At 50.1% G+C, this 11,776-nt stretch overlaps 1 protein-coding gene across 3 annotated transcripts; it reads right to left on the bottom strand.

Annotated features, from left to right (window-relative positions):
• Window positions 1-651: 651 nt before the first annotated feature.
• Window positions 652-11,763, bottom strand: HAGH (hydroxyacylglutathione hydrolase). 3 transcript variants are annotated; one of them, XM_035563345.2, is made up of 9 exons: window positions 11,697-11,763; window positions 7,938-8,119; window positions 7,421-7,485; window positions 5,745-5,862; window positions 4,584-4,692; window positions 3,828-3,931; window positions 3,256-3,357; window positions 2,707-2,786; window positions 652-2,155 (listed from the first exon to the last, which is right to left on the bottom strand). In XM_035563345.2, exons 2-9 carry the CDS (start codon window positions 8,040-8,042, stop codon window positions 2,056-2,058), a joined length of 783 nt encoding a protein of 260 aa, XP_035419238.1. In that variant the 5' UTR covers window positions 8,043-8,119; window positions 11,697-11,763; the 3' UTR covers window positions 652-2,055. The 3 variants fall into 3 exon arrangements, with proteins under 3 accessions (XP_035419238.1, XP_035419237.1, XP_050569778.1); XM_035563344.2 differs by having other exon boundaries at window positions 11,611-11,752; XM_050713821.1 differs by lacking the exon at window positions 11,697-11,763 and adding an exon at window positions 11,258-11,276.
• Window positions 11,764-11,776: the final 13 nt, after the last annotated feature.

Genomic DNA, 11,776 nt, shown 5'->3' with positions numbered 1-11,776 from the left:
CGGGACGGGAGGGGAGAGGAGGGGAAGGGAGGGAAGGGGAAGGGCCGCGGCGAGAGGGAGGGCGGCGTCCACGGAGCCGGGTGGCCAACCTCGTCCCCTTCCCTCCCTCCTTTTCCCTTCCCTCCCTCCTCTTCTTCTTCCTTCCTGCCCTCCCTCCCTCCTTTTCCATTTCCTTCCCTTCCCCTCCTTTTCCTCTTCCTTCCATCCCCTCCCTCCCTTTTCCTTCCCCTCCTTTTCCTTCCCTTCCTCCTTTTCCCTTTCTTCTCCCTTCTCTCCCTTCTTTTCCATTCCCCTCCCTCCCTCCCTTTCCCTTCCCTCCTTTTTCATTTCCTTCTCTCTCTCCCTTTTCCCATCCCTCCCTCCTTTTCCCCTCCCCTCCCTCCTTTTCCTCTTCCTTCTCTCCCTCCTTTTCCCCTCCCCTCCCTCCTTCCCCAGCTCTCAGTGCAATGCAGCCACAGGGCAGGGGGCAGCTCCTCTCGCAGCCACCGGTTCAATGCAGGGGGTCATCAATCCCTCGGCTCCCCCCAGCCCCGCCCCATTTGTTCTCCGTTTAAAATAAAAATACAGTCTTAACAAGACCTTGAATAAAGCCTCAGATGTTCCCCAAATGCCTACCTGCTCCCCAGTGGGATTTAGAGGAAAGCTGCTACAAGGTCGCTGACTTTAATCACCAGTACAAAAAAATAAGAGTTTAAGAGGTCCACTTTTTTTCCAGACTGCCACACTGTTTACAGCTGCATTTATTTCCTCAGTTGTCAAACAGCCATCAGTACAGTCATGCTTAGTTGTAGCAGCACAGCATTCAAGTTAAGGAGTCAGTAAAGTTTTAGGTACCATTTTTCTAAAATACATAAAATTTACCTTTTTTTTTTTTTTTTTAAAGCAAATGGTGCTACACCAAACTCCGCTCCTACACTGCCACTCAGCACGCTCTTTAGAACAGCAGACCAAGTTACAGAGGTGAAATCCAGGCGCTAGTGCACTCCGTCCTGGCATTACTTACCAACCAGCGCGCACCAGGGAGAGAAACTGGAACCAAAATTGTTCAAATCTGTTATTACAGTTTCACCTGTGAAACATTTGTTTAAAAATCTCTTCTATTTGAGCAGATCCGCAGCATGCAACTGAGATCAAGAAACGAGGAACTTAATATACCTGGGAGGAAGATGCATTAAAGACAGATGCCAAGCCTGTAAGACACTTATACACTAGGTAGGTTCTTTCTTCTCAGGGAACAGCAGACAAATTCCTTCTTCGTTTTTGTGGTACTAACACAAGTAACACACAGATCACACCCACGAGCAGTAAGCAGGTGCATGCAAGCAGGCTTACGTTAACAGGGAAAGGGCATAAGCAACAGTGCAATCTCTGAGGCAGCATGCTGCTGCCCGGAAAAGTTACTGCGATCCGTGACAAGGAATGTCAAAGAGAAGAGAAGATCCCTGCAAAACAGCTGGACAGTCCCAGCGTGCCATTTGAAGAGTCAGGCCACGGCATATTTTACAAACCATGCCCTAAACTGGCTGCAGCAGAGCAGGTCTGTCACTGAGAGTGGTTTTAGTAGAGCCAGAAGTGACAGACTTAGAATAGTTTAAGTAACAGCATGGAAGAAAAGTTTCTGTCTTCAGATGGCAATGCAGTTAACTGCATTTTGCCCGTTTTAAACAGAGACCGAATACCCTCACGTAAAACAGCCCCAATCCCACTGTCTGAATTCACATTAGGCGCCTACAAAAATAACAGGAGTTTTTTTCCTAGGCCTCAAGGCTTGGCCCTTCCCTACCCCAGCCTCTGAGCTATGTACCAACGCTTGTAAAATGATCTGCGTGTGACATGTGACAGTTTGAGAGCCAGCAATAAAGGGATAAATATTCTTCAATATAAATATGCTGTAGAGTATCTCAACAAGGGCAAAGTGCTTTTTTTTTCCTTAATCAAAACAAAATAAAAACCTAAATAAGACTGTCTCGACCACAACAGAACGTTCAATTCCTAAGACATCTGAATAATCTACGTTGCTATGAAACTGACAGTAAAGTGACCTAGGCAGAGTGCTCAGTCCTTCGGGACCCTGAAGTTATCCTTCTCTTTTCTGATGGCTCCCATTGTTCGGATAGGATCCGTCTCACCGGCATGCTGCTGAACTGTCTTCTCCCTGCCAGGAAGGAACGCCAGGGACAGTAAATGCAAAGGCTGGAAGATAAAATCTCGGATATGAAGTCACTACTGCCACATTTTGCCTGTATCAAGGGGATATGTTCTGTTTAAGATCAAGGACTCGGGGCTTTGGCGCAGGCTTATCAGCTCTCTTGGTTTAAACACTCATGGGCAAGAGGAAGTTGCAAACACTTTTATGCCTTGAATGGCATCTTTTTACTGCGTCTGTCTGCCCAACCCTGCGTGATGAAGGATCATCATTACACAATAAAGCTTGTTCTAGCTCCTGAGTCAGGGACTTCAGCACTGGCAGAGATGCTCGCCAAAACCCTTCAAATTTTACTGCAACAACCTTCTGCCAGGACACCGAGTACTTTACCTTACTTACTCTTGGAATGCAAATGCTTTAAGGAGAGTCTTGAGGGCACTGAACAGTAATGTATGAAGCAGGAGAGTAATTCACACTTAAGGCTCTTTCTTCACAGACCTCATCCTTCCCACATCCCACCTCCACCCCAAGCCAGAGGGACCGTTCCCACTCCTCCCTACCTCACTCGCATGAAGGGGTTGTACGTGAACTCCTCTGCAATGGTGGAGGGTATGGTTGGCTCGCCGCTGTCGTACTTGGCCTAGAACAAGGGAGAGATTTCTGCCTGATGAGGAACGTCCCGTGTACGAACCGTGATGGGTTAGTGTTGCACCAAATTGCCTGAACTGCTTCTCAGGCCAGGCCCTTCGCAGAGCCACACACAGTCAGACAAGGACCGAAGCACACATGGAAAGAAAGACCTGGGTGATAGCTTTCGTGGGACAGAGCTGATCCTCCCACATGGATGTGGACAACCAGCCTGTAATTGTACCAAGGAGTTCTCAGGGAGGGTCACATCTCCACAGGATAGCAAACTGTCTCCTCCGGGCCCCACACCCAACCCTGTTCCCCAACACATCGCTCCCCTGAATGCGCAACCAAACTGCAGCTTCTCACCGGTATCTACCTTCCCTGAGCCCCACCATTGTCCCCTCTCCTCTGTTTCCTCAGAGTGGCTCTTCCTGCACGAAAGCACACAAGAAGTTTAGGAAAAGCATGAAGCAACCTACCTTGGCCCAAGCGAGCTTCTCCTGGATAGTTACATTATTGGGTTCAACATGCCGAGCAAATTTGAGATTGTTGATAGTGTATTCATGACCACAGTAAACTCTCTAGGAAGAGAAAGGATGAGTTACACATGGTAACTCTGAGGGCACAAAGGTGGAGTGCCAAGTACCATCATCAACGTTACTGTACACAGCAGGAACAAGAGAGTCAAGTCCCCAGGATACACCGTACTCTCTACTAGAGACAGATGCAAAGTGCTGGGAGTTATCAGCCAGTACTATGTGCGAATTTAACACTAAGCCTGATAAAAGAACCGGGGCATCCAAGCTCTCCAGCCTTTGTTTCAAAAAGCAGACTACTTTCCCCACAGAACACAAGCGTATTTGGGTACCCATTTCCTTCTCAAAGGACTCCAGCTATTCAGCATCAAAGACAACTCCTGAAGTAAGCGTGCATTCCTTCAACACGAGAAATTGTCTCATTGAACAACAGTATTATTGGGAAGATGGTTTTTCTGATGCCTGTAGTACTTTCTGGCTGGTTACCTTACTAGCATAAAAGAAGAGTTTCATACCGTTTCAGGCTCCAAGCTGCCCAGAATCTCAATCAGCGCTCTGTACATTTCCTCTGGGGTTCCTTCGAAGAATTTCCCACAGCCAGCCACGAACAGCGTGTCACCTGCAAGCAAGGCATGACATGGCATCAGGACCAGACAGAACTCTTCACACCTAGATGTGAACACCCTGAGGGCTCAGTCTTGCCATTGCTGTCCTCACTGCAGCTCACACTGCTCTGCCCTCACCAGAAAGGCACAGGGACGGCCAGGCTTTACTGCTGCCCCACACTGGCTCGGTGCTACATAAACCCACACAACAAATGCCTCTCTAACCTAATCTCAGCTTCTTATGCAGGAAATCCCACAGCCTCACCATGCCAGAGCTTCCCTACCTGTAAGTCTGCTCTCCGCTCTTGTCCCTTCTACAATGGACAATGAACACTTGTCCTCTTTACTGTGAGGACAACAAAAAAGCAACAACCAGCTCATTTCATTGTAAAAAAAGTGCTAGAGGTAGGACTCATCCAGGGCTCACTCTTGATTTTGCTTGCAGGGTGTGTCCAGCAATACTTTACAGAACTAGAGGAGTTTCACCGGTTTCATCTACAATTACTACTAGGTAGCTTTTGGTGCGGGGACAAGGTGTGGAAGTTAAGTTAGCTGCACGGGTAATAAGGAACGAATGCACATCCAGAGTCAGGAGCACACAGGCAGAGGGGTAGCTTATTTCTTCGCAACACAGACTGCCGGCGGTGTAACCTCCCAACTCCTCACCTGTAAAAACAGCAGGTGGCTCGGAGCTATTTGGCTTAGTCACATAATAACAGATGTGTCCAGAAGTGTGACACGGCGTACAGAGGCATTTCACATTAAGAGATCCCACCTGAGAAGAAGGCAGAAGACTGGAGCTTAAGCTACTGTTTGGTAGCATTTGTACGATTAGAAAAGAATTGCAACTATTACAATGGCCTAGTAGTCCTACAGGCAAATTCTCACGTAGCTGGTCAGTAAACATCAGCTCTTTTCCTGAGAGAGTCCAGCAAAAGAGTTTTATGGCAAGGACTTGGAAGGGAGCTGTTTCCTCTTAGCAGGTGTTGTTACAAAGGGAACTGCCAGATTCTTTCATTTGCATGCAGAGTGACTCAGCGTCTGGTTGGCAGCAAGGGAAAATAGATCTAGAGCCATACAAAATCCTAAACAAAGTTAATCAAGCGGAAAAAGCTCCAAACAAAAATGAAGCTGAAGGGTAGAAGTGGAAGACGCTCAAGAAAAGGGAGGGATTAAACACATTCATGAGGATGTTTACCCCACAGCCTTAATTTGTGCACCTTCCTATGTTCTTCTGTGCTCCCTTCTTTGCTTCTGACTGCCCCACAAAAGGTGCGTTGCAGGAATAGCAGTGACATTCATGCCAGCCTGCAAATTTCATAGCAGTTTATGCAATCTGCCAGCTCGTCTATAAACAGCCACGTTACAAGGTTTGCCACTTTAGCTCTGGAAAAGCAATGCAAGGCAGCTAGCCCTGCTGGCCCACTTTCTCTTCCCCCTGTATTTCAGCCTTCATTTAGAGAGCACTGTTTGCATTTCCTCAGTGCTACCCAGGCTCTAAGCAGAACACAAGCCCTGTGCTTTCGCATTTTGACTCTGACCACCCCAGTTAAGGCAGCTGTCAAAGAGCAGACAGACACCCAGCATGTCCCAGGCAACACACGTGTCTGAGCCATGCCAATGTTACCATGAGAGAAGTCTCACCAGCTAAAAGGAGCCAGAGGGGCTATGGCTCATAGGGCAGGAAAAGGGGGAAAGATGTAGTTAAACCATCAACTACTTCTGAGAAATGTTAAAAAGGTAAAACAGCCATGACCACACCAGTCCACCTCCAAAGCTGTGACACAAATGGAAGATGTCCTCAGTCCTACAGATCACTCCCTTTACCTTGAGCGTCGTCAGGTGAGACACCTTCTGTGTCAGTGCTCCAACTCTGCTGTCCCCGCCGTACACACGCAACCCCGTCTCCATCTTAACGAGCTTCTCGTTTCCTCCAGCATGGTCCCTGGAAGGTCAGAAAAAGGGATTTTGGTAAGGATGAACACAATTTTATCTTAATTCATATTGCAACGGTAACCTCCAAGTGATCATTTCTGATCAACTAGTCTTACAATATCCTGACATCTAACACCGTCCTCCTATCAAAGAGCATGCTACATCAGCACTAGTGGAGATAGTTTCTTTAAATGCCAGTTAAGTAAGTGCTGGTGGCTGTAGAGCAGCACGTTCAGGAAGGATTTCAAAACAGGACCTTGGTCACTGTCTCTCCAACAACCCCGTCAGCTTCACACCTGGTTGGGAAACACCAGCCTCAGAGGATGAGAGTCACCTCTCTAGTAACTGGGGCACTGAGACACTGAGATCACTGGGATAACAGTTATCAATTCAGTGGCTCCACTACGACCCATGGGAGAGGTGACTCAGGTTCACCACTGCAAAACTGCTCAAGCAAAACATTCATCCCTACGTCCCTGGCAGAGTTAATCTGCAACCCAGGTAATCTTCCCACAAGTGCTGACTAAGTATCGTGCCGCAGAGACATGCCCCAGCAACTCAGTGTTGCACTCCCCAGCTACCTACACGTTTATTCCACTGACCAGCTAAAAGAAGTCAGCATTTTGAAGGCTAAAGGCTCTAACACAGAGAACTCGTAGTCTAAACAACGTGCCTGGCCACAGCAAGAATTACTCATAAGAAAGTCTGGCTTGACTCCAGCCACAGGAAGACTTCCCCATCTTCGTTGTGCACTCGGCTACTTCATACGGATTCCTCTGCACTTCACTTTCTCCTGTACTCACCATGCCTCTGGACCAGGTAAGGACCAGACCGTCCTTCCGCAGAGCTATTCAAACAAACAAAAAGCAGTTGGGATAGCCTGGGTGTGTCCAGTCTGCTAGCACCTGGACATCTTCTAGGAAAAATCTTGACATACAACTTCAAAGCAGCCCTTTACCAACCTCTGATTGAGGGAGTGTCTTCCTTTGCCTCACAAATTATTTCTCCACCGTGCTTCTGAGTCTGTGCTAACGTTTGATCAGTCGTAGCTCCAAGCTGTCTGGTCAAATAAGCAGGCAGGGAACAGCCATAGCAACTGTCCCCCACGGGCACACAATGGAGTGCTGATTTGAGCCATCCTCTCTTAGAGACTTCTCTTACTCCATTTGCCCCTTTTCTACATTACAAGGAAGATTTGAGAGGACTGCCTGCTCCAGCTGAGCCACCAATAACATGAGTAAGCATCACTGCCAAAGCAGTTAAAAAGGAAAGGCAATGACCAAGGCCCAGATGCAAGGATGAACTGTCACCGCTGGCGCCTTTCTTGTTTACTCCTGTCCTCACATCTGCACGCTGAATCCAGGCCCACCGGGACACCCAGGGACCTGTGTCCCTGCACAGAGTTGGTATCCTGGTGTCAGACAGACCGAGGGGCACTGCCTGAGCTCTGATCCTCCCCTCACGCCTAAGCTCCTGACTAGAGAAATCTGATCCAGAAGAGAAACAATTATTAACTGCTTGTGCTAATGCGGAGGAAAGGGCGATCCCACTACAGCAGATGAAGTTACCAGTGATGGTGTGTGGTCAGGACAGTGGTCAGCTTCACGCCATGCTTTTTGACTGCATCCAAAACCTGCAGACACAGGCACGAGGAGAGCATTAGAACTCACATGAAGCAACTTAACAGCACACCTGGCACCTGTGTGCAACCACTACAGGGTTTGAGAGCCACACCTGCATGCAAACACCCCAGCAACTCTGCAGAGGGCCCATCCCTCTTCAGGGAGTTGTTACAGATCAGGACACAAGGTCTCTGATCCAGCCAGGCCTCAGTCCCATTTCCTCTTTTCTGCATAAGAGCAAACTAGGGGAGGGAACAAAATCAGGTCAGTAACTCTTGAAGTCAGGGAGAAGCTGTCTGTGCTCAGAAGCTCAGTGAAGCTTTATCTGTACATAGGAGAGGCCAGCATTTCCTGCCTTTCCCCAAGCCTGAGTCAGCCCGTGACTAATTCCCTCGCGTACGTGGCAGCCTGGAAGCATCTCCCAGAGAAGCAGCCTGCTCCTGGGGACAGCAGACGGCATTACCTTCTGGGGCTGCACGGGATCAACTATTGCGGCCTCCTTCGTCTCCTCATCGATGAGGAGGTACATGTAGTTGTCTGTGAGAGCCGGGAGGAGCTCCACCTTCATGTCGGCTTGCGTGACCGTCTTCGACTTCCTCTGCTCGTGCTCTGTGTGCAGGAAGACAGCTCGCAGCCACACGGGACCTGGGGAGCCAAAAACAGCCAGACCTCAGGAGGGGAACGAGTGGGACACTGCACAGCAGGTCCTGCAGCCAAGGAGAAGGGCACGCACAGCCCAATCTGTCTCCTTCAGAGGAAGAGGAGAGCGGCTACCACGGGACAAAGCGTTAGTGCCTGGCTGTGTCACCCTGTGCCCTGCAGCATGGGAGGATCTTGGTGCTCTGCGGCTTCACAGAAGAGGGATGGGACTCTGCTCCTGGGGATCTACTCATGCAGGCAAAGCACTGTACCTTGATTGGAGAGATTTCAAGGGGCAGGAAAGCAGAACAGAGAGGGAGCACTTGGACAAAGGTCAGCCTGGGACAATGACTTTGCAAAAAAAAAAACAAAAACACAAAATGCCATGTTACAACCAAAAGGGAGAAAAAAAAAAAAAAGGAGAAATATAGACACTGCTAGAACAGAAATACGTGGTGCATTAATTGGGGAAATCACTTCTTACGTAGTGCTACAGAGAGAGGGGAGGTACATGGAGGGCCAGGCTCCCTGTCTGGCAGATACCAGGCATGCACTGCAGGAAGGGTTCTTGCTCACAGACTACCTTGATGCAACAGCAGTGCTTCCCTATTTGCTTTTGGTTAAATGTTTAATCAAATCCAAGTAGTAAAGCTGATTCCAGATGCAAATAACCTGTGCTCCATTTTTCCCCACTCTTTAACTCACAGATGCACAGTTCTTAAAGAAACAACTGAGTCATAAGAAGCTCTGCCATAAAAAAAGGAAGGAAAACAAAGACAACAAGGCCTTCCACTGCCAGCAATCCACAACACAGGCCTGGGTCCATGCACATGCAGGGCGAGAGGCACAAGCCTCTACAAATCACACATCAGTTGTCTTTAACACCCAAGGCCCTCACATGCCACTGAAGGTGCCTGCATTGCTCTGAATCATGCTGGCTCAGCTCCTGGTTCATTTTGCACCACCGCCTCCAGCCCAACACTTGGTGCTCAGTAACCTCCACGGGTGCCAAAGGGAGGGGTCACCATGCTCTAATCAGCCTGGCCCACTCTCAAAACAGGTCGGTCCTGATAAGAGGCAGCTTCAGGGAGCTGAGGCCCTGCAGGCTGCCTGCAGCCCACCCGGAGCTCCGGAGGCTGATGGACAAACAGTGCTGCAAAGCCAGGACCAAAGCTCCCAGCTGTGCGTGTAGCTGCAAACCCAGGCACAGGGGTGGCAGCACCCCCAGGGCCCCTCCAGTACCACTACCCTGCCCAGAACGTCTTCCCCTTCTGCATCCACTACCTCCCCTGCTTGTACTGGAAAGGAGGCATGGAGGGGAGATGGTAGTAAAATTAAATGCAAAAAAAAAAAAAATCCCAAGGCACAACAGTGTAGGCATGCTCTGGGTATTCGACATGGAAGGCACGTAGTGTTAAAGAAAGCATCCATACCTGCCAAGCGGTCCTTAGGAGCAGAAAAGTCCTTTCAAAAAAAAACAAAAAACAACAGAATAACAAATCCTTACTATTCCTTGATAGGAAAAAAAAGAAATTGCTCCTCAACTGCTCTAGCGTAACATGGAGCACTTTTCCTTTGGATGTAATCAGTCACAAGAGCTACATTTACTGTATGTTTGTTTGCATAGTAGATGCCAACTGGAAAATAAAAAAAAAAAAAATCAAAACAAAAGAAAACACAACCCTAGCTTGAACTCAACGGAATTATTCACACAGTTAAAATGCTTTCTTCCTATGAACCATTTTTAACCTTGGCCGTGATCCTCAAGACTCTTTGCATGTTTAACTCACAATTCGTGCACAACAAACAAACAAACTACGCCACATACGGAAATGTTTTCTGAGATGCGATTTAAACAAAGGAAGGAGAAAGCATCCACGCAACATGAAACTCATTCTGATTCCCATCTGCAGCTGAGCTGCACCTCTTCAGTCTGCCCGTTCGACGAGCGGATCAAAAGCTCTCACGCACACCCAGCACCGCTTGTAGGAGAGGAGCAGGCTCAGCCCCAGCTCTGTTCACGCCAGATCCCCAAGCAGTACCTAACCCCTGCTCTGGCCCAGCACCTAAAGAAATGGTCTCATTTCGAGATCACTGTGATGCACGCAGGGCTACTCCAAAATTACGGTCCGATAATTTCATTTTCGCTCGTTCTGTGCCACATCCCTGCTGGCTCGATGCCTGAAGCAGAGGTGACAGGGGCTCACGGAGCAGCAGAGGCCTTTGGATCACACGCTTGGTGTTCTGGAAGGGCTCGTCAGCGCGGCCCGACTCGCCAAGAGGAAGGGATCGCACATGGGAAGCATTAATGTTATCACATGCATGCTCAAGGTTAGGGGCAAGCAGGCAGCAGCACAGTTTAATAATAGGTTACTGCAGTGAAGGGGTGCTTTATACATTTTCTCCACAGTATTTTTGTTTTACTCTTTTTTTAATTACAGCAAAGAGTGGAAAATTGCTCTTTCAAATGTAGCTGTCACAGACACGAAAGTGACCGCCCATGCATCCCCAGATGTACATCCCTGCGTTGCCACATAAGTAGAAACACTACGTTCACTTTTTTATGTGCTCTGCACGCAGATATTTTTGGACACTGGGTGAGCTCGCGTTGGCTGCACACCCCCAGGGAACGGCGGCTCACCTTAACCCTGCTCCCCGCCAGCAGCCAGCCCAGGGACCCGTGCACACCCTGCGATGGGGGAATTTGGTCTGCCAGGCCGTCGGTTTGCTTGTTCCCAAGATAACATCAGGGTTTCCAAGCCGGGCAGTAACTCCCAAGGATTCTTGCTCATGAAGGCCAGGTCTTAAAGCTGGAGTGATGCAAAAGGCCTCTGGCGAGACTCGCCTGAGACACTGTCAAGCCCCAGCCCAAGCTCCAGTTCAAAGAGACGCTTTCAGAATTTAGGCCGCAAATTTAAATGCACAGCCCAGACTTTTTTTTTTTTTTTTAAACGTTACCGATACAATTTCGCGTTGAGCTCAGTTAAAATTCCAGCTCCCAGCCCGCTGTCCCCCAGAGCCATAACCAGCACCCGTGGCAGTCCAGAAACTCCAGGAGCCCTGAGATCAGTTATCAGTGGGGGGAAAAAAAAAAAAGAAAACCAACCACCACCAGAGACAGGCTCCAGCTAAGCAGATACTGACCTACTTGGGGCTGTGAGTCAGCTTAAAAAGCTCTGCGCACCCCTGAGGGGGCAAAGGAGAAGAGAAACCATCGTCAAACTCGGCAGCTCGCCGGGGGGAGTCCGCAGGCACCCACGTCCCCCCCGGGGCCGGCTGCGGGGCCGCTGCGCCCCCAGGCCGCCAGCCCAGCCCCGGAGCAAGGGGACCCCCGGAGGAAGGGACCCCCGGGAGTAAGGGGACCCCCCTGAGCAAGGAGACCCCCCGGAGGCAGGGGGACCCCCGGCCGCCCCCCTCCCACGGGCAGCCCCCGGCCGCCCCCCGCTCCGTGCCCGCCGGGGCAGGTGGGCTCCGGGCGAGCCTCCCTCCCCACGTACCGGCTCGGAGCAGGGCCCCAGCTCGCAGGGCGGTGCCGAGGCTCCGCCAGCCCCCGCCGCGCATGGTGCAGGCCCGGCCCGGTTACCTTCGGTCCCCGCCCCGGGAGGAGGAGGCGGCGGCGGCGGCCCCGGCCCCGGCCCCGGCCCCGGCCCCGGCGTACAACGG

The sequence above is a fragment of the Cygnus atratus genome, chromosome 15 (assembly GCF_013377495.2).
Source record: "Cygnus atratus isolate AKBS03 ecotype Queensland, Australia chromosome 15, CAtr_DNAZoo_HiC_assembly, whole genome shotgun sequence".
In the NCBI taxonomy this organism is placed as follows: domain Eukaryota; kingdom Metazoa; phylum Chordata; class Aves; order Anseriformes; family Anatidae; genus Cygnus; species Cygnus atratus.
This window is presented reverse-complemented; position numbering and strand designations above follow the sequence as displayed.